Source organism: Rhamphochromis sp. 'chilingali', assembly GCF_963969265.1.
Source record: "Rhamphochromis sp. 'chilingali' genome assembly, chromosome: 3".
Taxonomy (NCBI): Eukaryota; Metazoa; Chordata; class Actinopteri; order Cichliformes; family Cichlidae; genus Rhamphochromis; species Rhamphochromis sp. 'chilingali'.
Window position 1 is genome coordinate 39253851 of NC_137931.1, and position 25576 is coordinate 39279426.

General features: G+C 38.9%; 1 protein-coding gene across 1 annotated transcript in view; it reads right to left on the reverse strand.

The window, feature by feature from the left end:
* Positions 1–25020, reverse strand: part of impact (impact RWD domain protein) — a 28159-nt gene extending 3139 nt beyond the window's left edge. Inside the window, exons 1-10 of the mRNA XM_080878977.1 lie at positions 24867–25020; positions 21364–21492; positions 21229–21281; positions 21040–21102; positions 20791–20876; positions 13675–13800; positions 13496–13590; positions 11687–11760; positions 9805–9895; positions 3094–3228 (exon numbers count right to left, since the gene is read on the reverse strand). Coding sequence (XP_080735103.1) covers positions 3094–3228; positions 9805–9895; positions 11687–11760; positions 13496–13590; positions 13675–13800; positions 20791–20876; positions 21040–21102; positions 21229–21281; positions 21364–21492; positions 24867–24914 — 900 coding nt within the window. The 5' untranslated portion in view covers positions 24915–25020. The remainder of the gene's footprint in view (positions 1–3093; positions 3229–9804; positions 9896–11686; positions 11761–13495; positions 13591–13674; positions 13801–20790; positions 20877–21039; positions 21103–21228; positions 21282–21363; positions 21493–24866) is intronic.
* Between the last annotated feature and the right edge of the window lie 556 nt (positions 25021–25576).

Sequence of the window (25576 nt, forward strand, 5' to 3'; positions counted from 1 at the left end):
TTTGCAAAACTGATCTCACTCACCTTACCAAAAATGATTTTCTCCCATTCGATATTGTCTCATTGGTTGTTGGGTAAGTATGCTGACTTTTGTAAAGGCTGTACACTGTTAAGAAGGAGCCCTGGGACACTGATTTCAGGGACTGACTGTTTCCTCCTCAAAGAATAAAAAGTTCCAGATTTCCACCAACATATCTTCATAGACGAAATTAAATAAGTGTGCCACAAGGGTTCGGGTCCTGTTTTTTAAATGTATTTTTTACATACACATCAACCCATCATTAAAGCTTGACTCATGAAATTCTTAACAGTTATCAGTTTAAGGGACGTTATGAGGCTGTAGCTGAGAAGACCTCCTCGTTTTCTCTCTTTATTGCTTTCCGGTGTCCGGTGTACACACGGCACAGAAAATAACCGGCTACTCTGAGGTTAATGTGACATTTTTTTTTAATTCATCATGTCTTTGAGATGAATCTGACTTAAACAATCCATCCTACCGCCAAGGGGACATTTGTGAAATTTCTCCATATTTAGTGAAATATAGTGCTGTGCAAAAATCGGCCCTCATTTCTTTACATTTTGCTAGGAAAATGCAAAATGGGTACAGTGATTTAAACATGTACAAAATTTGTTGCCACTGACGTTCAGTCGAGTTCTTCTATAATTTGGTGAATCTCAGCTTTTTCTTCCTTTTTCCTAAGAATAATTTCTTGTCAGCCACCCTGTCGATGATGAGACCTCAGCAAAGCATCTCTCAGGCCCTGTGTCAAGCCTTTGCTGGATTTCTTCCTATTTCGTAATGGCTTTCAGCTACTGCTCATCTGATTTAAAAAAAATAAAAGAAAATAAAAATCTTTTTTTAGGCCTGCCACTTTTATCCTCCGGTTTTCTTCAATTTTCTGGGGACACACAGCACACCATGCCAAGTGATTCCCAAAGAATTATCAGGCTAACAGCTCTTTGGGAATCACTGTCTTTGTTAAATATGGCATTTGTTTTTATAGATTCAGTTAAAGAAACTGGAAAAATATGTGGTTTTGTGACAGGCTGCTAGCAACAAACCACCTAAAGATATCATTTAAAATTTTCTGTTATATGTAAACACTCTTTAAACTGGTGTCTCTTTTATGTTTGAACAAATCATAGGTAGGTGAAACTAAAAACAAATGGTCAAACTCAAAAGAAAACTTTCAAAAACCTCAGGAAAGCCTTAAAACTATTTACTTACAGAAAAGTCTGGCTTCAAAACATAAAGGAGGCTCAATACTTGTTCCCTCCCGGGGCAGATGGCGGGTTGACTGGACCAGCGCAGACATGCTGGAGGACCGGATGCACTGTCTACACCAGCTCTCGCTTACCTTTACCCACCCCTGTTGCCTATCTTGTGTTTCTATGGTCTATTGACAATCATGTGCTTTTTGTGCTGGGGTATTTTTTCTGTTCTCAAACTGTTCTCCCATTAGGTGCTCAGTCTGAGTGGAGTTTTTTTTTCTCCTCCTCTCACCTCATGTTATGTATTTTTGTTGTTTTTTCCTATCAGCCTACCTCTCTGACATGTCTTCCTAATGTGATGTTTGTGTAAAGTTTGGTCAGAAGGTTTCTTTGTAAGTGTGCATGCGCCATTAGCATGCTGCCTGCTGCAACCTATAATTTCCTTCGGGATTAATAAAGTATTCTGATTCTGATTCTGATTGAATAATACTCAGGCACAGTGAAAAATAAGAATGTCATATATGAGCTCATGAGGTAATCACAAATTACACCTCAGTACGAGATATTGAGGAGGCTACAATGTTAAACTCAAGCTGATATTTTTTTTTTAAATTCAATTTAAACAGAGCCAATTTTAAAAACAAGGATGAAACCTCCTTAAATGCATTCATGTCCCTCCCTTATATAGATGAGGGCTCCTCAAAGCTTTGGTAACTGAGTGTCAAGTTGGTGCTGCCTAATAGATACATTATTGGATTTAATGTATCTGTTTAGCAGCACAGTACAACCTGAACATAGATCATTATAATGACCTGGTGCTTAAGTTTCAGAGGGCACAGTTTGAAAGCAGCAGTGTATTACTAGTGTTAAAAAAATGTATGGTATGACATTACTTTCATGTCTCAAAGTGCAAGTGTTAATTTTAATTATATTTGCAATTGTCCGTTAAAATTGTTTTTTTAACTGTAAGTAAGATGACTTACATTTCGTCACACCAGCCAAATCTGGAAATATTAAAAAAAGCTTAGTATGTATGGACAAATTTCCCCAATGCTCCACTCCTGTGTCTTACTATAGAAATGGTCGAATGAAATACAGTACAAAGCGGTATAGTTTTCATGAATTCTGGCACTGGCCTGTGGGAGGACCCTTGTTCTAGATTTTTGTTAGGTTTGAATGACTTAAGTTATTTGAATGTCATAAAAAATAGTTTTGAGTCATACTTCACATGTTCTAAAAATAAAGTGTTTGTTTTCAATCCAATCTAATCATCTTAAATTCTTATGCAAAGTTTTAGTAGACTTCATGAAATGGAGTGATTCTGCAGAGGTGTTAAGTTCTCCTTCCACAGGCAGCAAATTCTAATAAGTTGGAATAAAATAAAGTGCTGAGTTTTACAGTGAGTTGATGGGGTTTGGAAGAAGGACAAACTTTTAAAAATGTAGGTTTGCAGTACCTTTAATCTATCTGTTGCAGCCACTCAAAGGTCAATCATGTATCAATGGAATAACTTTGGAGAACACAAAGGCGACTTCAAAGCAGACTGGACCTAACTTCAGGCCGGTGAAAGCGTGTTTGATCTCCAGAACATGTTGCAACCAGACACTTTGTAATAAACTGACGTCTCACTGTAACTATACTGTGTAACAGTACAACCCCGGCATTCTGACTCTGCTTTGGATGCCAGAAAGGCAAAACCTCGCCTGCAGTCAATCTCTTTGTTTCCAGATAATTGGAGGAACACTGGGTGGTAAGTCAATTAAACTACAAGAAACCAGGTGGTCTCCTGCATCAGAAAACTGGCAGCAAAGTCAAATTTGACTGATGATGTGTCAGCAGAAGATGACAGAGCAATGTGTAAAAGGCTCAGAGTGTGTCTCACCGTAGAGGCAGTGTATCCCTCCTCCACCAGGATGTTACGAGCACAGTTGTTGATGTGTTTGAAGCGATCGGGACCTAACAAAATGCCCCCGAACCACCTAGACACGACCACCATGACATTACGCACGTCCAGGATCTGTTGTGAGAAATAAACGTGTAAAATGAGCTGGCTGAAAGCTTTGATAGCTGTTTTCAAACTGCATCAGATATATTTTACACTATATTTGATTTATAATAAACAGATGAATCTTCATGAAATGCATCTGACTAAGCTTCCAGTCTAAAGCCAATAACCTATAAATCTAAAATGGATGTATTTGTGGTGTAATTTCTTAGAGTTAGACAGAGATTTATTTTACGTTCAATTTCGTGTGTTCAATATGTGGTTTAAGGACACAGTTAACTTACATTAGGACAGAAACAGAAGGGCTTGATGTTCAATTAATTCATTAAATCACATAATTGAAATATTCTACTTAAACACAAATGAAATAAAAACTACAATAAAACTAAATATCATCTCAAAAAACTGAAATAAGACAGTTTTCTAAGCAATAAAATACCATAACAACAGAAACGTTTAAAAGACCATTCAGAAAAAGTACAATAAATCAACTGTCTACATCTACATGAATGGCATTGCACCCTGCAATGAACATATGGATAATTATCACCCTGCTGTGCTGGAACGTTCAACTATAAAAAGCATTTTGGCACCTTTTACATGATTGCCTTGATTTTCCTGTCAAAAACTGTCAAGTCCAGCTGCAGCAGGTAGCTTTTTGCAGCGCTACCTGCCTTGAACCAGTACCAAACTGCAGACATGAATTTGGCAAATGTGTGAAGTACTTGGCAGCCAACGAGTGCATTGTTCCCCTCGGGATTTGCCATAAACTAAAACCCCATAAAAAAGAGTGAATATTAGCCTTATTCAGTAAGTTCAATATTTAATTGTTCTCTCTCTACCAGTCTAATAACAGTTTTATGTTTACAGTTTGTTTACAGTTTGTCATCTTGATACCTCCAGATGGAAAACGAAAAAAAAATGCTACAGCAGCTTTACAGGAGCAGCCAGAAACGTCAAAGGTGCACTCTCATATCTCTAAAGTTTGTTTGCAAATAAGATGTGCAATATAACAAATGTGTAAATATATAAAACAGGAAAAGCCTTAAGATTGTTTTTCTTTTTAATTGAGACTGTTTCCCCATGTTCCTCTTCAGGTTCTGCAACTCTTAAGTTTGAGCGCACAAAGATTAAATTGAGATTAATGAAATTCCCAGTATATGGCAAAAGGCATATTTTCCAAAACACCAGACTGTGGTCTTAAAATGAAGTGGAGAACTTTACTTTGCACTGCCACAAAAACCAATCTGTCATTTGAAGGGACTCATCCACATCTGACTGCCAGCTCTATCAATAAGATCCCACTTTTATTCATCGCCACACACTTCCACATTCACTGCGAGCGTGCACACATTTAAATGAGGAAATGGGAAGAAAGCCTTATGAAGAGGAATGAGATTAGAGGAAAATAGATTTGGGAAAAGCTCTTCATGTAAATTGCTCACTATGCTGAGAGTGTTGCGAGTAGGAGATTAATCACTGTGTTGCTCAGAAAGATGGAGGACAGCAGATCCAGTTACAGGTCAGACAGCTACAGGAATTTACCTGATTTCTTAAATCTGCTCTCATGCCCGCGAGTTAGAAAAGAAATCTATAAAAGGCTGATAGCTTGAATCAATCTGGTTTTAGGATTAAAAGCACTGATTTTCCTTTATCATTCTCCCCATTTACTATTAGGAATATTAGTGTCATGGTCCTGGGTCGTGCGACCCAGTGTTTTGTGTTTTAGCCTATTTTGATGTTTATTCTTTGTTTAGGGTCACTAAGGCAGTCCAGCCATTTGTACATATTACCCGTGTATTAAGTCTCCCTTGCCCTTCGTGTGTTTATGTCTGCGTGTCTTATATTGTCAAGTCCATGCTGTCGGTTATGTCATCTCCCCTGTACTACGTCTCCCCGGTTCATGTGTCTTGTCTAATCTCCATGTTTCCTGTTTTACTTTGAAAGTCTGTATTCACGGTCAGTGTATTCAGTTTCACTCCTTCTGTCCTGTCGTTAAGTTCATGTGTGTCAGCTGTGTTCCCATGTGTGGCCACTTCCCCTGATCATCCCTCATGTGTATTTAGTCTCTGTGTTTCATACAGTCTGTCTCGCGTCGTCTGTGTTACCACCTCCTGTGTTCTGTACCTCCAGCCATAGTCTTTCCTTAGTTTTGTCCAGTTTAGGTTTTCTGTTGAGTACTACACGTATGCTGCCCTCATTCTGTTTTTGTTCTTTTCATCAGCCATAATAAAAGGCTCGTTTTGTTGGAATCCACTCCTGCATCCTCGTTTGTGTTCGCACCTGGGTCCACCACACACCTTTCCGCACGGTCTGCGGAGGCAGACCGTGACAATTAGAAGCAGTGGGTGGCTTCCATGCAGCGCCTGGAGACTGACCTCTGATGTGAGCCAGTCGTTGGTCAAGGACACAGTGACAGCAAAATTAGCCTAGCGTTGTTTGGATGAAAGAAACCGAAGAGGAGCTTTAAAGCTGCCCCTGCGCTCGGCCAAGGCTCTAACTCAGAACCATTTTCCCTAACTGAAGAATGATCTTTTTTTCCACTCTAAAAAATATTTCCTCTGCAGCTTAGCTTTTACTTGCACCTCGTAATATCTAGCATCATAGTTAATGGATTGGTTCTTACCTAGTGCTTTTCTACTACGTGAGCACACAAAGCACTTTGCACAGCAAGTCTCATTCACCTCCATTCATACATCACTTTGCATCAGATCAGCCTCCAGAGCCACATAGCACTTCTTTCCTCCCTTGTAAAATTGGATCTGTCACTATGAAGCACTCCTGTATCACTCACATTATTCTCTTGCTTATTTTCAATATAAATATATAGATTATTATATTGATTATAGCTACACTCTGTTGGTGTCAAGAAAGCTTTAGAATAGAAGAAATAAAGCTTAATGCGCTTCCTTGATAGCAAATATAGAACATATAATAACACAGATGCAGGTAAATTAGATTTTCTTTGAATTCTTTTAGCATTTAAAAGATAATTTAAAGCAAAGACTGGCTGAGCAAGTTTTTAAAGCGAACATATGAGCGCTTGATTCATCTGAATTCAGTGTAGCAGATCTCAGTTTCTGACATATCCACACCGATAATCCAATGCACCATTTCACAGTGATTTATCTCTCTAACAGGGCCACACTGGCAGCGGCGACTGCTGTCATCCTATGAATGAAAATGAACTTTGACACGAGTCATGGATTTCATCTGGAAAAGCTCTGACACGACGCAGCACCTAGGAGTAATGAGTAATGACACAACTACTACAAGTCACTGCTGAGCTTTGTGTTATAGGAAACTTTTTGTTTGGTCACAAACCTTTTACTGGCTTTCATTCAACGTTACAGGGAAACAAAAACTGTGTGGACAATAACACATTTTAGTGTGATGTGGGTGTGTGTGTGAATCATAGGGCCATCTGACAGTAAAACCCAGTGACAAGGGCTTCTTTGATATTTGAAATAAAAGGATTAATGACTGTGTGAAATTATTATAGTGGGACCATAGCTCCCAGTGGAGGAAACCTAAACACCATTTAAACATTAGAAGCGTGGTTTATACTACTGCAGCCACATCCCCACACAAAACAATCTCAGTTCTGTTTTTCTCAGCAAGTACACTTCTCTGAATCGATGTTCGGCTCTGCCTTAGAGACCGGCAGCTTCAGTATTTCCACATCACATCATCTCAGTGTCTCAAAATCAACCCTGACAGGCTCAAAGAAATTCATTAGATAGCCTGTCTAATTTAAAAGAGACGCAGTTTTGACGCTCTGTTATGGACATTAGTCTGAATTTTATAAACGTCCTGAATTGATTTTCACTGGAGTTTTGAATACATATTCTTAAAGCTTTATGTGACACCGTCAGTAGATTACTTACTTAATCTATTAGAAGGGTTACTTTTCACAAAACTGAATTAATACTTCTTCCTCCCTATACAGTTGGCTGTGGTTTAAGGCCATAACTGGAAGGTCAGTGGTTCGATCCTGGGCTCCTCCATTCTGAATTTCAGTGTCCTGAATGCCAATGCCCTTGACACATTACTGTTTGTGTGTGTATGTGATAGGAGTACAGATTATACTTATATTAAACACTCACAGTATAAGGCACCTTTTTAATTTAGCTTTTACTTAGCGTTTATTTATTTTATGCTTATTTATTCTATCCTGTTATTCTATTATTAATTTAGACTTTACCTAATATTTATTGATTTTATTCTTATTCATTTTTTAATCTTCTTACTCTATTTATATTTATATTTATATTGTATCCTGTTCTTATTTATTTTATCATTTTACCCTGTATATATCCTATTGTGTCATATCTCCAGTGTTTCCTCAGAGGGCGCTCTCTGCACCGGGGCTGTGATCGACTGTGGCTGCTGGGTCTCTGGGGGTCCTCTCAGCCTGGCTGGGGGGCTCCTTGGCCTCCCTCCTGCTGTGTGCCCAGCCTGGAGGCTGCGGTCTGTGACCGGCTCCCGGTGCAGACGGCTCCCTGTTATAGTGTTTCCTCACTTGGCCCAGCCCAATTTTTACTCTTTAAGTGTGCTCGTGTGTGTGTGTGTGTGTGTGTGTGTGTGTGTGTGTGTGTGGGGGGGGGGATATGTGTGTATTCACATCATTTATGTTAATGAGAGTGTGGGGAGTGAGTTGGAGGGTGGGGTGGGCTGTTTTTAACTATGTAAAGCACTTTGTGCTACATTGTTTTTTGTATGAAAAGTGCTTTATAAATAAAGATTGATTGATTGATTGATTGATTGATTGATTGAGTGGTAGGACTGAAAAGGTGTTAGAAAAAGTGCTATTAAAAGTATAAATGAAGTCACTTCAATAAAAAATGGCAGGTGTGCTATAAGAAACTGCAACAGAATTTAAAATAAGGCCTAGCATTCAGTGTATAAACATTTTTATACCAACAAGAGAGACTAGCATGCTCAATAAGCTGTGACATTTCTATAATCCTTATTGTCCATTAAGCTGAAAGGCATTAAAAAAACATTATCATTAAAATTAGGAGCATCCTGTTTCAGAAGGATGCTGAAAATTGCTACTTTGAGGATTCACGGCTATAATATATATGTCAGTATGTCCTAAAAGCTCTCTGACAAAGTACAAACAGTACTGTTTATGATGCTAACCTCCATTATACCTCAAAATGCCTTATAATATGAAAATAAAGCTCTCTGCTTTCAGGAGTGCCGGCTTACTTGCTGTTATGAGAAGCAGAAATAGATGTAGAACCTAAATTAGGCTAATTTCACAGTTTAGGTTAAAGTCAAATATCCTGCGATGTTCCCAGTCTGCTAAGGAATCTACCATAATGCACTGACCAACTCGTTTACACATGCATTCACTGTTGATGGCTCTACTGCATGTCATTAACTAATCTTTCTGATGTGTGGTTTTTTTTCTGTTTGTTGATCACGGTCTCTCTGTGCTTCTCTTTGTTCTCTTCTCTTTCTCTCACCACCCAACTGGTCACTGCAGATGCCTTACCCACCTTCTGCCAGAGATCTCTGCCTGTTAAAAGGGAGTATTCTTTTTCTCCACACCAATTTAAAGTGCCACTCGTACTGGATCGCTGGATCAGTCAGCTTCTCCTAGCAAGGTTGTAGCATTGTCTACCTTACAATATAAGGTGTGTCGTGAAAATCAAGATTATGTTTTGGCACTATATAAATAAATCATAAAATACATTAAAATACCCTCAAACCACTTAATGACATCAAATCTGTCTTTAGTTTCAGAACACCTCACCCAAAAATGCCCCCATTGTTTACTGATACAGAGGATATAGGTTACAATACCAGGACCTTGGAACTGGAGAAGCCAAATGTAATTCGGCCGTGTTTTTTATTCATATTATTCGCACTTATGCCTTTCCCGCTGTGACATGTTATTATTTTCAACAAAAAGGCCTAATCTGCTTTGGTGGTGTGACATAAACTGTCAAAACTGTCACAACAGCTACCCTCATTAAGAGTAACTTATTTTGAATGCCAGTAAACACGAAAAAAGTGTCAAGTTTCCAATTTATGCTGCAAAATATGATATTAATAAGTGGTGGTTATCACCACTACCATACTATATGTCTACAAGTGCGTGCATTACGTGAAAAACATTTAGGTTGATATTGTGGGAGTGTGCCTTACTGATAACAATCTTAATTGCAAAATCACAGCAGTTTCCATATTAAACTGTAAATGGTAGCACGTAATTTCATCCATCAAGGGACTGGTGTTGGGTATTAGCTTCAGCTATATGCAAGGCTATGTAGATCGGACACAACTGTCAGTGTCCTTTAGAAATAAACTAAATTATGCATACTGTGAAAATAAACAGGGCAGCACAGACTCCAATTAAGCAATGCAAAAGCCAAAGGAAAGCTCAAGGCAGCCAGCAGATTTAACAATGTGGCTGCCGTTACTGGGCGGACGCTTTTGTGCATTCGGCTTTGGCTAACTGATTAGTTCTTTGGGGATTTTTACCTTTTTAACAAACATAACATGCAGTTTTGGTATGAAGCTGAAAGAGTTATCTGTTGGACCAAAGCCAGCATTTTTTTTTAATTAAATGATAACCTGCAGTAAATGGAGCAATCTCCCCCCCGCGGCTGTCTCGCCGTCATCTTCACAGTCCTGCAGGAAGCTGTGCTTGTCCTCGCAGTAAATCCTACAACAGACAGAATCACAACAGCTTGGTTTTAGGCGGGAGAGCATTAAGACGTTGTGGTTAGTGTGACACTGTGACACTTAAAGCCTCTTCACCGGAACATTTTTGTCAGTGGTCTAAATGTCACAATATCCTCCCCGTGAGTAATGACCACCCAGGCAGTGCACCAACGACGCAACATCGACCTCATTAGACGACACTTTAAAAAAAAAAAAAACACCACACATCTCACACACAGGCAATGCCTGAGAAAACACAAACACACACTGAGAAAGGCCACACACACATACACACATCTTTTCACATTATGCACAGTACTGTCAGAAGCCGTCATTTTCTCTGGTGCTTTTTTGACCTTTAATTGCAGCAATGAGCCCTTTGGGGAAGACAGATCAGCCTTGAATCTTTACTTATCTCATGCTCTTCTCCACTGTGGGCGTAAACACATACAGACATATATACTTTATTTATATTAGATCCATTATATATTAAACTAAATAATGTATATTAATTTAATTTATTAGATTGAACCCCCTTTATTAGATGTTTCCTGTAGTGTCCTTTTAATCACAACTGATTCATTTCACATTTCTATACCCACACCTGGGATGTCTCTTTTAAGTTGGACCCTCACTTGCCATCCAAAAGCTTGAATTTTATTCTTTTCCCATTGAAGCTGTTTGGGTAATTGCCTTTTTGAATCAGCCAACCTTTCATAAGCTGCCATTCAATTCTCAGAGAAAAATTTGGTTGATACAATTTTAAATTCAGTGATTGCAAGACGTGCAGGCCCTGAAATAGCAAAGCAGGTCCACGCTGTGGTACTCCGTCGTGATATTTTAGTTCAGATTAGTTTCAGCTGGTTTCCAGAATAGATTTTCCTGTTTCACTTTAGTTTTTATTGTTTGAAAATGTTTAATTTTACTGTAGTATTATCGTACGGATGCTATGTGTGAGGAGAATCAGTGAAGATATTACAATAAACACACAGAAGGATTTGAAAGCAGCTGGCTCACAGTCATGTAGATATCTCAGTCTTAATGAACACATTCATCGATCATTAATCAGGCAAGTTGTAGTAAAATTTTGCTACCCAGCTAACAAATATTTAAACTAAGGCTTTTCTAAGTTCACAAAGTCATTTCATTTAGTTTTTTTGATTTCGTTCTATTTGTCTGTCTCATCATAAGCTCATCATAAGCTTGTTGCTGAATTTCCCAACATTTTTGTGGTCTTCCTCTATTTAGAAAATTCTTATTCACTATTTTTCTTGCACAGATCTCTGAAGATGCTTTACTGTTACAATTGCTTTCTTTTACACCTCTTATAGGATTCCATATTGTGCTCCTGCTGTGATCAACTGCTAAGAAAAGCAGCAGTTTTTCATACTGTGGAATATAAAACTCACAGGGCATTAGAAATGCTTTCTCTATAATGTCACTTCTAAGGTTCAGAGAAATTCATGTTTAAGGCACGGTTTACATCACATCATCATTCTTTACATTTAGAGAAGGACAAGTCTACAAATCACACTCCCAATCTTATCTGATCTACTGGAACACTTGAGACTTTGCAGTCTTTAGCACAGTGGTTCATTATTTTTCCAACCCACACTCAAACAGTATAACTGCTTGTCTGTTACTACTTTAGTGTGAATGTGTTTGTCTATAATTACAACTTAGATGAAGAGCAAACCACACATTTTGAATAATCAGTGTAGAAATCCAAGCATTACAAAGGGTTTATACATTTTTTTTAGCAACTGTATAAGCAATATGTGACATTACTAACCTGTATGCATAAATATTATGAGTGGCACTGGCAATCTTCTTGTTTTCGTACAGCTTCTCCAGGACCATTTTAACCTGTAACAAATAATGTGGGGAGTAATGAAATGTCACTCTCAGATGCATTTACACTGACTTTACTGCAGAAGCAAGGCATCTCCTTTTCAGCACTGTGTTAGCTGGAACCTGCTTTCATGCTAAAATCCTGATTGAAGGCATACTAAAACAGCAGTGATGTCCAAAAGAAGGTCAGACTAAAAATGATGCTGTATTTGTGCAGATGACAACTTGTCAAGTCAACATGCTGTCTAACACTGCTGACTAATGCACAAAGCAGCATTACTCAACTGTTTATGAAGCTAAATCACCTCATGTATTAATTAAACAGACACTGAAAGGCTCAAAATAAAACTGAGGCTTGACTACAGTGTGACAAAAATTGGTTTTAAATTCATGCCTCCCCTGCCTGTTCCATTTTTGTAGTGCTGTCACCGTCGTGTCACCTTCGAGTTAGTTACCAAATTTAGCCAGTTGGCTTCTGTGCTGGCAAAGGCTACAGCAACACTTCAAAAGTTACTCTAAAACAGTTAACACACTGTATGTAACAGACAGACGTAGCTTTCAGCTCTGAAAGATGATGGCATCGTGCCTTAAACCTGCACTCCCTTTAATGACCAGAAGGGGGCAAAGGGGGTCATTGCTTAAATAACCCATTTAATCGATGACCTCTGTAAATGCTGTCGGAATGAGTTAATCACTAGTCTCAAATCTTCTTAAATACAACATTTCAGACATCATGGTCCGCATTAGTCTAAAATTTTCAGATAAAGCAGGGTGTGTTTTAAGGAAGGGCTACCTTGAAAGTTACAGGCTGCCACCATATGAGTGTACAGTGTCCCTCAGTTACCCAGTCAAATCCACCGTCACTGGTCACATCCATTTCCATAACACCAAAATGCAAAGAGTGAAAGCAGCACAACAGGTTCACCAACGGGTGACTTCATTATGGATACTGTGGGTTGATTACTGATATATTCATATATATATATTTATACAGGTCAAATGACCCTAGAGGACACAACTGCAGATAATCACAGTATACAGAAACAGTAAATAAGTTCAGATTAGATTTGTGCAATAGTTACTGCAGACTGGGAACTCTGTTGACTCTGGGACTTCATTGGCTCTAGCACTTTATATTGTGTGCAAGTGGTTTTATGGAGTCCTTAATGTTTTTTAATATCATATTTTCTCATATGCACCAACCGGGAGTCTCACTCCTGAATGCAATGACAATGAAAGCCCTTTTATCTTATGCCATTTAGTACTGACCAATTTAGAAGAACAAAAAAATAGGCTATACTGAAGTTGAAAAAAACTAATTACGTGCCCAATTTGTTTTTCTTTATATCTATAAATGAAATCAGTCACTTCCAGATCAGTATATAAAATTATGGAAATGATGTCCAGCTCTTCGTCTATTTGGTTTATGTCCTCTAAAGAGGACAGCTGTCTGCGTAAATATTTTTATACAAATTGCAATTCACAGCAGGTGGAAGCTTTTAAGATAAGCTGGTATGTTACCAGAGACTCAGAGAGTGAGATTAGCATGCAGGAAGGAACCAGATGATGTTTCAGATATAAATTATCTTCCACTCATCAAGTATTTCTGTTGAATTTTGTATGAATTGTTGATTGCAGAGAGGATTCATCATTCATGAAAAAAACGAGGCACAAAATTCAAACTGTACACTGTTGGAGCTCCATCTTTTTATGCATATCATTTTTTATTATGCTCATTTCCATGCTGTACCTGTCTGGGAGTCACCACAGGTGCCAAATGGGGCTGGAAGGTACTGCGTCGGTCTGTGATCGGATTTCCATGTTTAATTGGAGGCAGCTCCTCATCTACAAGATAAAATATTATCCGTAATAAGACAGAGACTGATTTTGTCAGAAATGATGCCATCGTAGACTAAAATGTGCTTTTACCATTTGCCTGTTCCAGGAAGAGGTGCACATTTTCTGTATTCAGTCTGAGACTGCTGAGATCTGGAATGTCTTCATCATCATCAACATCCTTCTCAGCCGTCATGTTCACTTTTTCTGGTTCTTCCACTGAAGGAGGTAATATAAGAAATGTTATGTCATGTTAATAAGAAAGTTGATTTTTTTATGTCCCTGATGCCTGTAAAGGTCTTCACCGAGCTGTCTGTAGTCTCAGGGTGCCTGGCACTGAAATGACACCTACTGAGCAAATCATCCCCAAATTACCATTACATAACCTTAACATTGGCATGTGAATGCATGATAATGCTAATATAAGCTTCAACCAGAATACTGTAAACGTGACTAAGTAAAGTGCCATCGATAAAACAGGAAGGATGTGACTGCAAATTAATTACAACACATCTGACAACATCTAATAAACAAGCCAATGTCGAGAGATCAAACACCAAAAGCCGATCTAAAGGTGCTGACATTAGAACCCTGTTGTTATGGAAACAAAGGTGTGCCATGTGTGAGGACGGCCTTCATCAGCTGATAATCTATGCACATATAGATCATGTCTTATACGCGGTCTTTCAACACAATCATAAATAAATGTTCCATAGCAGTTAATAAAATCTGCTCTTTGAAAAGTCTGCCAGCATTAATATTTAAGTATCCTCCAACAAAAGTTGGGATTTTAGAGAATAAGCTTTGTTACCTGTCTATATTTTTGTAAATCCCATGAAAATATCAAACCAGCGATGCATTAATAATAACCATGGCGAGCCAGATGGGTTGTTAAGCAAAATCAATTGGAAAGCCTTTGGAAAAGGGCATGCTCTTGTTAAAAATACCAGGAAAGATGTTTCTGTTCTTCCACACCAATCTGATTAATAAACCATAAGATGTATCTATAAGAAGCATGTAGCTTTTAGGCCTGAAACATGTACAAATGTACAAGTGCTTGAAACTTGTATTTATTATAAATGAGCTGTATGACGCATCACCTCTAATTGCAAAAAGAAGAAGTCAGGCAGCACAATAAAGCCCTCTTGGTCAGTTTTTCATAGATTCATTTGCCCGTTGCATCTGAATTTCAAACACCAAGGTGTCGGTGGCCAAAGCTGTCGTCCCAAGGTACAGTGGCCATGCCTTTCTTTTGTATACAGTCTATGCTTCAGACTCAGGTCATTCTCAAATGCACGACCATGTCATCTAGTGTAAGTGCAGCTGAATTCTCTGAGCACATGTGTGTTTTTCACACACTGTGAATTTTCCATTAGCGTGAGAGCACCTACATGTAAAAAAGCTGCAGTCCAAGGACTTTCAAGCATTAGCAGTCAGTGCAGGTAACGATGTCTCTTATAGGTTCTTTATTCTTCAGCACACAGAACTGACAAAATAAAAACCATTAGGCAGATATTTATGTAGTTAGACCCGTTATCACTCTATGATAATTAACTGTAAGCTGCACATGGAGATAAATATAGATTGTTGAATGGTAATAAACTGAACTAATTACTTAAAGCATTAAAATACATATGTCTATGCTACAAATCATCACAATTAATTATTTCTAAGCCTAAATAGCCTTAAGACTAAAAACATTACAAGCTTATAATTATACATTTAAATTAATTTCAAAATTTGACTTGAAAATGTTCCTTCAGTTATTGATATAATGACCTACATCTTCCTGCAGTTATCCATTTAAAGAGGTTAGTGGTAGTAAAGTAGCTGCTCTTGTTCATTTTCTTTTACCACTCAGCTGATGCTAAACTCAGCAATGCCAAATAAGTCTGAACTTCTCTACTTTGTTTTTTTCCATCCACTAGTATTTATCTTAGAAGTTATTTTTAACTCAAAAAAATGACAGAACTCTGTGTGTTTGCTGGGCACTATATTCAGCTGTGGATTAGCACATTTTGTTTAGGTGTTCTTGAGTATTCTGTACGCATGAACTACTTAAAACCAGAGATGGGCAGTAACGCGTTACTTGTAACGCGTTACTGTAATCTGATTACTTTTTTCAAGTAACGAGTAAAGTAAGGGATTACTATTGCAAAATCAGTAATTAGATTACCGTTACTTTCCCGTAGGAACGCTGCGTTACTGCGTTACTAAAACCGTGATTTTTTTTGCGAGAATGTCTCATGACAGTGACGTAAGCAAGTGCGACGTTGGTGACAGCAGCTGTGTGCAGATCAACAATGGATAATATATCGAGTGCGGGAGAGAGTATGAGCGTGCAGCGTTTAAAGTGTGGAAGTACTGACCTTACTTTGAGTTTGATTCCATAAAAAGTGACAAAAACATTAGCGTCCATCGTGCGTGGGAAGAAAACTTCTTTTTACAGCGAAAAAACCCCCTAAACTTCCGAGCAAGCACCGAGTAGCTACGACGTAATGGGAAACTCACAGAGACACTCGCGCGGATTCTTCAACTGACCGCAGCACACCTGCACCAGGGTAACCCTCCGCCTACCCTGCTCCTGCTTTACAGGTGAAAATAGAGCAAAAGGACCGCTGAGTCTTTGACTTTATTTATTTTCTGCTGTGTTTTACTTGCATCTGTTTGAAAGAGTGAGTGAAAACACAAAAAATATTTTATTTTATGTGCTGGAATGTGTAGAAAATAGGTTTAAATGTTAAACTAATTTATTCAAGTCAGAGAATGTTGCATATAATTAAATGTTTTGCTTGATGCATAAAGTTAAAAGATTAAAACTGATAAAACAAGTTAAAAAAAGAGACTTTTCCATTTGATTACATTTTGTATGATGGATTATGTAGAAAAAGTAGAATTGGGCTGAAAGATCTATCACTTTATCACCTCTTCAGGTTGTAAATCGTGTTTTTAAAAAGTAACTAAGTAACCAAGTAACTAAGTAATTAATTACTTTTGAAAATAAGTAATCAGTAAAGTAACGGGATTACTTTTTTGGGGGAGTAATCAGTAATTAGTTACTGATTACTTTTTTCAAGTAACTTGACCAACACTGCTTAAAACAGACAGTGGAACATGTCACCAAGTGCGATAGTGTGACTCACTCTAGTATTTGTAAGAGTATATCAGCTACAATTCATTGCCTTGGAGAAAATATGCAAATGCAAAATTGTCATAAAAAGCACGTACCTTTAAAGGGAACTAAAAAAACAACCTTGTCAACAACAGGGGTCTGTGGCACAGAGGATTTGCTGCAGCAGGCTTGGCATACACAATACTTTTTAGTAGAATTAATCCATCGTTGCTTGTGTGTGTGTGTGTGTGTGTGTGTGTGTGTGTGTGTGTGTGTGTGTGTGTGTGTGTGTGTGTGTGTGTGTGTGTGTGTGTGTGTCTTTTCCTAATAGGATTTGATAAAAAGGCAAATAAAGACTTTAATATGTGTGTTTGTGTGTGTAGTAGAAGTATATTTTTCAGGGAAATAAAAGCTAACAAATCTTAGAGGACCAGAATAAAGAGAAGAAATGGCAAAGTTGAGCTGCTCATGGATCTAGCATGTTTTACGCTAATAAAGGTTCACAATATTTATTCTATGCCTGCACACAGCACAAACAGGACAGAAGCACACACACAAAATTACAAATCATTAAAATGTTCTATATTTAGATGAATAAATTCTGTTTTTCTACCTTTTTTCCTCCTGTGCGATCTAATGAATCCAAACTTCATCATCAGAAACAATATTCTGTCTGTACTTTTCATGTCTTTTCTCATGTTTACCCACTTTTCATTTCCTTTTCTGTGAAGTGTACATCTTCAGACTCATCATCCCCCTCTTCCTCTTGCACACAATGTCCCTGTCTTTTGAATGAATGAGCTGTCAATCCCGCTCCTGAGCTGAAGTGCTGTGACCAGTTATACTTATTACCACATGAATTGCAGAAAGGGGAATTATGACACGCAACAATGGGGAGGACAGTTAATATTTTTCAAGCTTGTTGCTCAAAAGAGACCGTCTGCCTCAATAATAGATGCTGCTCAGCGCTAGATAATTGAGACAGACAAGAAAGCCCCCTTCTGAAAATCTGATTCGGTGTGACACTTGTAGAGAATCTTTAATTTGAGTACCTTTATGTCTTTTTACACTTCAAAAGACTCTGCCGGGGTAACCAAAGGTATTACACTGATATCGATCTCAATTCAGCGCAGTCACTCAGAGTCTTGAGGAGTTTTTAATGCCCCTACAGGCCTCATCTTATCACAGCTTTAGACCGCACTACAGTTGTCTTAGGAACGGAGGAGTGTTCTAACAAAAAAGAAGAAGCATCAAGTGGGTAAGTGGGTTGATCCAATAACTGACCTGCTGGTAATCAGTGGTCTAGATCCCGTCCAATGTGTGGATTATCGTGTAAACAAGTCCTTGGAAAGACTGAAACTGACATTTTTCTAAACCCACTGCCAAAAAGTTTGTCCAAAGAAAAGGTCAAATGAACTGCCTCATTGACTGTCACCCACTTGCTCTAACCCCACTATAAATAAATGCTTTGAGAGACTCATCCTTGTTCGCATTAAGGCAGCCATCCCTGCTGACCTCGACTCACGCCAGTTTGCATATCAAGAAAAATGATAAACATAGGATGCAGTCATCACAGCTCTCCACACAGCTCTTACACAGTTTGTGGGTTTCAACTCGGCTGTAAATATAGTTATCCATCACAAACTAGTTCACAAACCTAAGCTTAGGCTGTTAGTAGTGCATGTGTTCACTGGACATCCTGAGCACCCAGAATGTCAGGATGGATGATACTCTTATCCTGAACACTGGCACATCACAGGGGTGGGTTCTCAGCCCCCTCTTCTACTCGCTGTTCACTCCTGACTGCTCTCCCATTGACACATAAAATTTGATGATGATACCACCATCTGATATATGACTGTGATGAAAAAGCCTGCAGGGAGGAGGTCAGGCATCTCACACACTGATATTATCCCAATAATCTGGACTTAAACACAAGAAAAAATAGCAGGGAAATCAAAGTGGACTTCTGAAACACACTGATCACTCTGCCCTTTACCACACAAAGAAGAAATAGAGAGGTTAGCAAGCTTTAAGTTCCTTTATGTTTGCATCTCGGCCAACCTCACCGGGACCACAGACATCTCCCATCAGGTGGGGAAGGCCCAACAGAGGTTTTACTTCTTGGGGAAGTTAAAGCACGCTCACCTGACCTACTGTTGCACAGTGTGGTTCGTCAGCTGCATAGAAGAGAACAGAAAGGCTTTGCGACAGGTGGTGAGGGTGGCAGAATGTGTTATCGGTGCCACTCTACCCTCCCTCTGTGACACTGGTTGACTCCAAAGAAAAGCCTTTTGTTTTATAATGTACCACACCCAAACCAGACTTCACCTGTTCTTCCCTCTGCTCTATGGGAAGAGATTCAGATCAATCAGGACCAAAATCAGCACCTTAAAAAAACTCTTTCTTATTCAGTAAGAATAGACTGTCCTCTAATATCTGGAAATTTAGTTTTAAGCATCTTACTCGTATCTCTTGCACCGTGCAGTGTTATTCTGTATGTGCTACCTCACTGTGTTTATCTTTATTTCTATTTATTTTATGTTTATACTGCAGGCTGTTTGTCTTTTGTTGTGAAAGAGCTTTAGAGCCGCTGAGTGGTTTTTCATTGTTTTGTGAACAATGACAATAAAGATCTATTCTATTCTATTCTGTTCTAATTTATCAGTCGCAGCCACCACTTGACAGATTAATAACACAGTGAGCTACTTTCAGCTACTTTCACTTAGTCATGTGGTGGCTCCACATGTTTGATTTGGCAGTTTGTACCCTTCCTGACATGACTTTTCCTGTGAATGTGTAAACCACTACACTATGTAGACAACTAGTCAATGAGATAACACAAAAAAGCCAAGAAAAAAAAGGAGTACAGTTCTGTCAAGGATAGATACATGCAAGTATAAAATAAGAAATTTAAGCTTAAAATGTGATATTTCAAAGTCAATTTATCCGACATGTCTCACCAAAAATAACCTACAAAACCCATATGCTGTAAAAAAGCAATAAATGATACAGCTTGTTTGGGTGAAGCAGCCCAGGAGGGTCATTTAACTCTATAATCCAGCACATGGAGTGTCGTTTTTACACCTTTAACTTCATCAGTTTGTATATAGAGACTGTTAAGCCTCAGTCCTTTAATATGTATTCAGGAATCACGTGCAAGTTTACAGGAGACAGTGCATACACACAGACTGTAAATTAAAGATTGACATAGCCGCTGTAATGCCACCGGTGGGTAAGGCCCTAATTACACCGTCCTACAGACTGGCAGGTGACCCCTGTCAACCAAATATTGGCCCCTGTCAACCAAAGCAATGACAAGGAGGCTTCTGGGGCAGCACCCTCTCATTTCCAGCAATAACTTGCCAACCAGTTAGAGAATGCACATTGCTCTCTGTAGTTGCCAGCAGGTCAAGAGGCTTGTGTGACTGAGGCCTTAGTGGTTATTTTACTTTGTTGTATTTTGCTTGTTTGTTTTTTTCTAACATATGTGAACACAGTTTAATGATATGTTAACTGGTGAGTTATTAGCTGAAGCTAAAGCATTCTCAAACTTGGGTGTCGCCGTCACCCGCTCACCCAGCAGGGTGACAACAATACCCCAGTGTTTTACAGCTAAGGGATACAAACGAAACCAAAACAACACATACTCACAGAAAGACACTATAAACTGAACAGCTGACTCCTTAGCATCTTTTAGTAAAACCAGACAAGAACGTGAAGAAACCCCTGTAACCTAAAGTGGCCACACCCTTAATTCTGCATAACTTAACATAGTTCCCATGGATGAATTATATAAAAACTAACCAAACTAACTATCAAGGTGGAAATTATTTACTTTTTGAATATAATATAATAGAATAGAATAGAATAGAATTCAACTTTAACAACTTCAACAACTAATTTTTGTACCAGGGTGTAAATATAATTATTTTGAGAGTTTGAGACTAAAATGTCTACAGTTACAACTCTATGAATTCAACGAAGCACTTCTGGAGAGGTCAAGACTGAGGTGGTCTGTCAGGTCTTATTCCGAGTCATTAAAAATGGCCATAAAGTGGGACCTCAAGTGGGAATTTCCTTTTTTCACACCTCACCTGTTTCTGAGTTCTGGGACTTCTCAACGAGGAAATCTCTAACTTTTTCTACCCACAGGTAGAGGATGCTCTCCCCCGCGTGCTCCCTATAAAAATGAAATATTTTTATGTGAGGGTGGGTGAAATAAGAGGCATGTAAACTACAGTGATATTAAATCATGGAAAACAATGACAATGAAAGCTTTTGATGTGGCTAATATCCCTCTACGGTATCTCTTCATGAAGTCAAAAATTATGAAAGGCACTCACACATAGATGTCTTCCAGGCTGTTTGCCAATTTGGCCCTCTCAGGGCCTCGCAACCACACTGCACTACAACAGCCGAGAACAAACACGGGGTTATTGAGTAGGAGTAGGAGTGGGCCGTTGAGTGGGATGCTGTTCTTTCAAATCATCAGAGCTCTTCCATATTAAATTTGAAAGGCAAATCAGACTTACTTGATCTGGTATATGGGCGGAGCTGCGCTTGGATAATCAGGTGGGAGAATTATCTGATCAATAAAGGGGGAAAAAAATCAGAACAGCATTACAAACAAAAATGCATGATGGACACTAATATGCAATTTTCTGCACCTGCAAACACGCCGTCAGTTTTGGCTCCTCCAAGTCGGCGGATATTTTAATGCAAAATATCCTGGATGCTTCATCAATCACACACCATTCATCACCATAGATAGAAGACAAAGCCTCAACCTCTTCAATCTAAGAGAGAACAAAGAACAACAAAGCAATTAGATTAATCATATCAGACTCGGTGGTGATTGTTTGGACCATGGATGCACAGAAAGCTTCACTCACTTTATTTAATCCGTGTGTAACTGACATTTAATTTGATTCACAGAGGTACTTCAAAAAAGCATTAATTACCCCTTGAGTAGAGGCAGTAAAGTGTTTAAATACCTGGGGTCAACCTTCCAAAGCAACAGATAGTGCACAAGAGAGGTGAAGCACAGAGTGCAGGCAGGGTGGAGTGGGTGGAGATGAGTGTGGTCTTGGTACTGACAAAAAGACAGGAGGCTGTGTCAGAGATGCTAGCTGAAGATGCCAAAATTAGAAATGAGTACATGAGCACCTCAGGTCAAACAGTTTGGAGCCAAACTAAGAGAGGAAAGGCTGAGGTGGTTTTCGACATGTGCAGAGGAGGGATAGTGCATATACTGGACAAAGGATGCTGCAGATGGAGCTGCCAGGCAGGAGAAAAGAGAAAGACCTCAGAGAAGGTTCAAGGATGTCGTGAATGAGGACATACAGAGAGTTGGCATTACAGAAAATGATGATAGGGATAGGGTGAGATGGAAGGACATGATCCGCTGTGGCGACCCCTAACGGAGAAGCCGAAGGAGTTGAAGTTTAAAGCATTTGTTTTTCGTTTTTGGAAATATCCTTACTCGCTTTGTCTCCAAGATGGTAAGATGGTAAGAGAAATGTCATGCTTGCATCTGTACATTATGTTTATTGAAAGATCTAGGAAACAGTTAATTTAACATAAAGGCTGTAAGTAAGGGTGATAAAAAAAAATACCCACCTAGTTTGCAGATATGAACTTTTTGCTAAAATGGGCTGAATGCTGCTGCTGACTTTCACTTTCACATAATCTTCACAGACTTTGTAGATAAATAAAAAACAGTCTATCTGCAACATGATGAAAGACTTTCAGCTATTTCTATAAAACGTTACATTTTATAATACTGGCACTTTATTTTCTTGTGCAAGCTTTGATAAGAGTGGAAATACTTCCACAAAAGCACTAACTCTGTTGTTAATGGGAAATGGCCGAACAAATACATCACACCCCTTTCACTTCCTGATAAAATTGCCCAAATAGCTCTTTCCCTACCTATCTGACTACCACTACTTCATTAATCACTGTGGTGGAACTTACCAAGTGAAAGGGGCAAAGATGAAGTGTATTTAATAAGAATATTCAAATTAATGTTTTTGTTTTTACACTCTTCTGGACTAACTTTGGAATAACCTTGGGACCTGGAGCAGCTCCTCAGCTTGGCCTCGGCCATAAATTAGCTGTTGCAGCTCTCATGCCACTCTGCGTACGTCAGTTTCTTTTTGACAGGCAAAGAAGACTTGAACATCAGAGGTGCAGAGTTGTATGTCTGAGATGATAATAGCAGGAGAATTCTTGATCATACATAGACAAGACTAAACCAAGGGTGAGCAGTTAATTTTTCCAAGGGGCAACATGGGAAATTGGGCTGTTGCAAAAAAGTTGAACTCAATTCACTTCAATGTTAATTTTTATCTCTTTGTAAATGCTACTGGTAAGAGTAAATATTACAATTAGGCCCTAATTGTGTACACTTGGGAAATTGAATTGGCCAGCCCGGCTGTAAACTGAGTCCTTAGAGCTGTTTTAAGAAGGCCATTGTCTCACTGGGATTACTTGTACTTAGATTGATCTCAATAATTAAAACTTATTGGCCTTTCTTAATATGAGCAGCTGTTATTGTAACAGTATCTACACTCAGCAGCCATTTTATTAGTTACACCTTGCTAGTTTCAAGCCCTTTGCTTTCATAACTGTGTTAAGTCTTTGGGAAATAGATTTAAACAAGGTGCTGGAAATATTCTTCAGAGATTTTAGTGTGTATTGACATGACAGCATCACACAGTTCCACCTGCACATCCAACCAACTCTCCTGTTCCAGCACATCATAAAGCATGTGGATACTATTGGATGAGATGTGGTGACTCTGAAGGCTATTTGATTTTGTGACGTTGTGAGGTTCAAGAAACCAGTTTGAGATGATTTGTGAAATGGTGCGTTATCCTGCTGAAAGCAGCTGTTAGAAGATGGGTACACTGTGGTCATAAAGGGGTTATAACATTTAAATGATGCTCAATTGGCACTAAGGGGCCCAAAGTGTGCCTAGTAAATCTCACTTACACCATTATACCACCACCACCCTGAACTGTGATATATGGCAGGAGGGATCCAGGCTTTTATTCTGACCCCACCAGCCGAATGTTGCAGGGTTGGTGTGTTGCACATTTAGAGATGTTCTTCTGCATTACTCGGTTTTAATGAGCGGTTATTTGAGTTACATTCCTATCAGCTGTAAGCAGCTTGGCCATTCACCTCTGACCTCTGGCATCACAAGGGACGTTCACACAGAGAGAACAGGATATTTTCTCATTTTTAGACCATCTTCTGTAAACCCTAGCAGTGGTTGTGTGAGAAAATCCCAGCAGATCAGCAGTTACTGAACTGCTCAGAGCAGACCATCTGGCACCAACAACCTTGCCACATTCAAAGTCACTCAAATCACCTTTTTTCCCCATTTTGATGCTCAGGTTGAACTTTAGCAAGTCATCTTGACCATGTCTAAATACCTAATTAAAATGAATTTCTGCCATGTGATTGGCTGATTAAATATTTGCGTTAAGTAGTCATTAAATAGGTGTACCTAATGAAATAAGACAAGTATCAATATGTCCCCTTAGAATATGTGAAGAAAAGCAATGGGACAAATCTGAGCTGTAAACTGAATGACAACGCACACACACACACACACACATTGTGAGATTACAGTTAGTGATCTCAAGACAGTATATGTCATTATTTTCTTTATGATTCCCAACTTAGATGCCAATGTTTACTTTCCCTGAATATAAAGACAGTGGGTACACAACTGTATAGCAACAAAAATTAAATTATGTATGCCTGCGATGGTGTTCACTTTTTTCCCTTTTTTTCTGCTGTTTTGACACTTTGCGTTGATGTGTGGCCTCTGTGCACCCTGCTGCACCTGCTGCGCTTCAAACATCACTTCCAAAAGTGTTAATGAATCCAGACACCTTGGGAACAACCTTCAGTATATGTGTGTGTCTGTGTATGTATGTTTATTCAAGTTTTTTATGTGCTGCTCATGTATATTCATTTTTATCTTAAATAACGCAGCAGGGCTTGTTCAACCTGTCAGCTCTACATCTACCGCATTTGGCTTACGTGCTCTCACCAGGCCAGTTGAAAATATTACAACAAACAAGACATTTCGCACAAACTGACAGGATTGCCTAACTTTTTCTGAGGATTAAAAAAGGAAGTACTTTGTGCTTACTTGAGTCTGAAGATCCTCATCATCCCCCGGAGTTATGATATCCGCCATTTATTCTTCTCATGACTAAGTGTCACCTATATTAAATGTGTTGATTATTCAGTAAACCACAAAACTCATAAGACACACGTACATGAGTCATGTGTTGACGCCCAGCTCTGAGAAACTACTTCCTGGTCAAAGCAGTTTGACTCGTCTATGCGTATTTTAACTTCCGGGTTTTGCATTGGAAACCAGGACAACAATAAAATCGTAAGAAGAAAGAACATAAAAAACCGAGAGCGTCTCAGTTTTATTTTAATTTAAGACAGCAGTTCATCAATTTTATTTATTTATTTGTTATTCATGCTCTTTATTTGCAATAACAGTCTTTTATTTTGAAAGGAGTGGGATTGGGCCAGGGCGAGTTCCGCTGCACGATAATCAGCTGATCTAAGTGTAAACAGTGCACGGAGGTTGTGTCATGTGCTGGGGGAAGAGACAGGGGCAGTGATAGTTTTCGGCTGTCGGTCAGCTGGACGATAAATGGGAAACGTATGAAGTGAAGAGCGACAGCGTGATGTGTTCCGCTGTGTTTGCGCTGCAGTGAGACAGCAGGAAGGGCTTAAAATATCACATGCAGCTTCACAGAGGGCCTGTGTGAGCAGCTCTGCCTGAAAACACTGGATTTTACCTTCACGGGACTGCATTAGTTTAAGTAGTAAGTGTGTGTG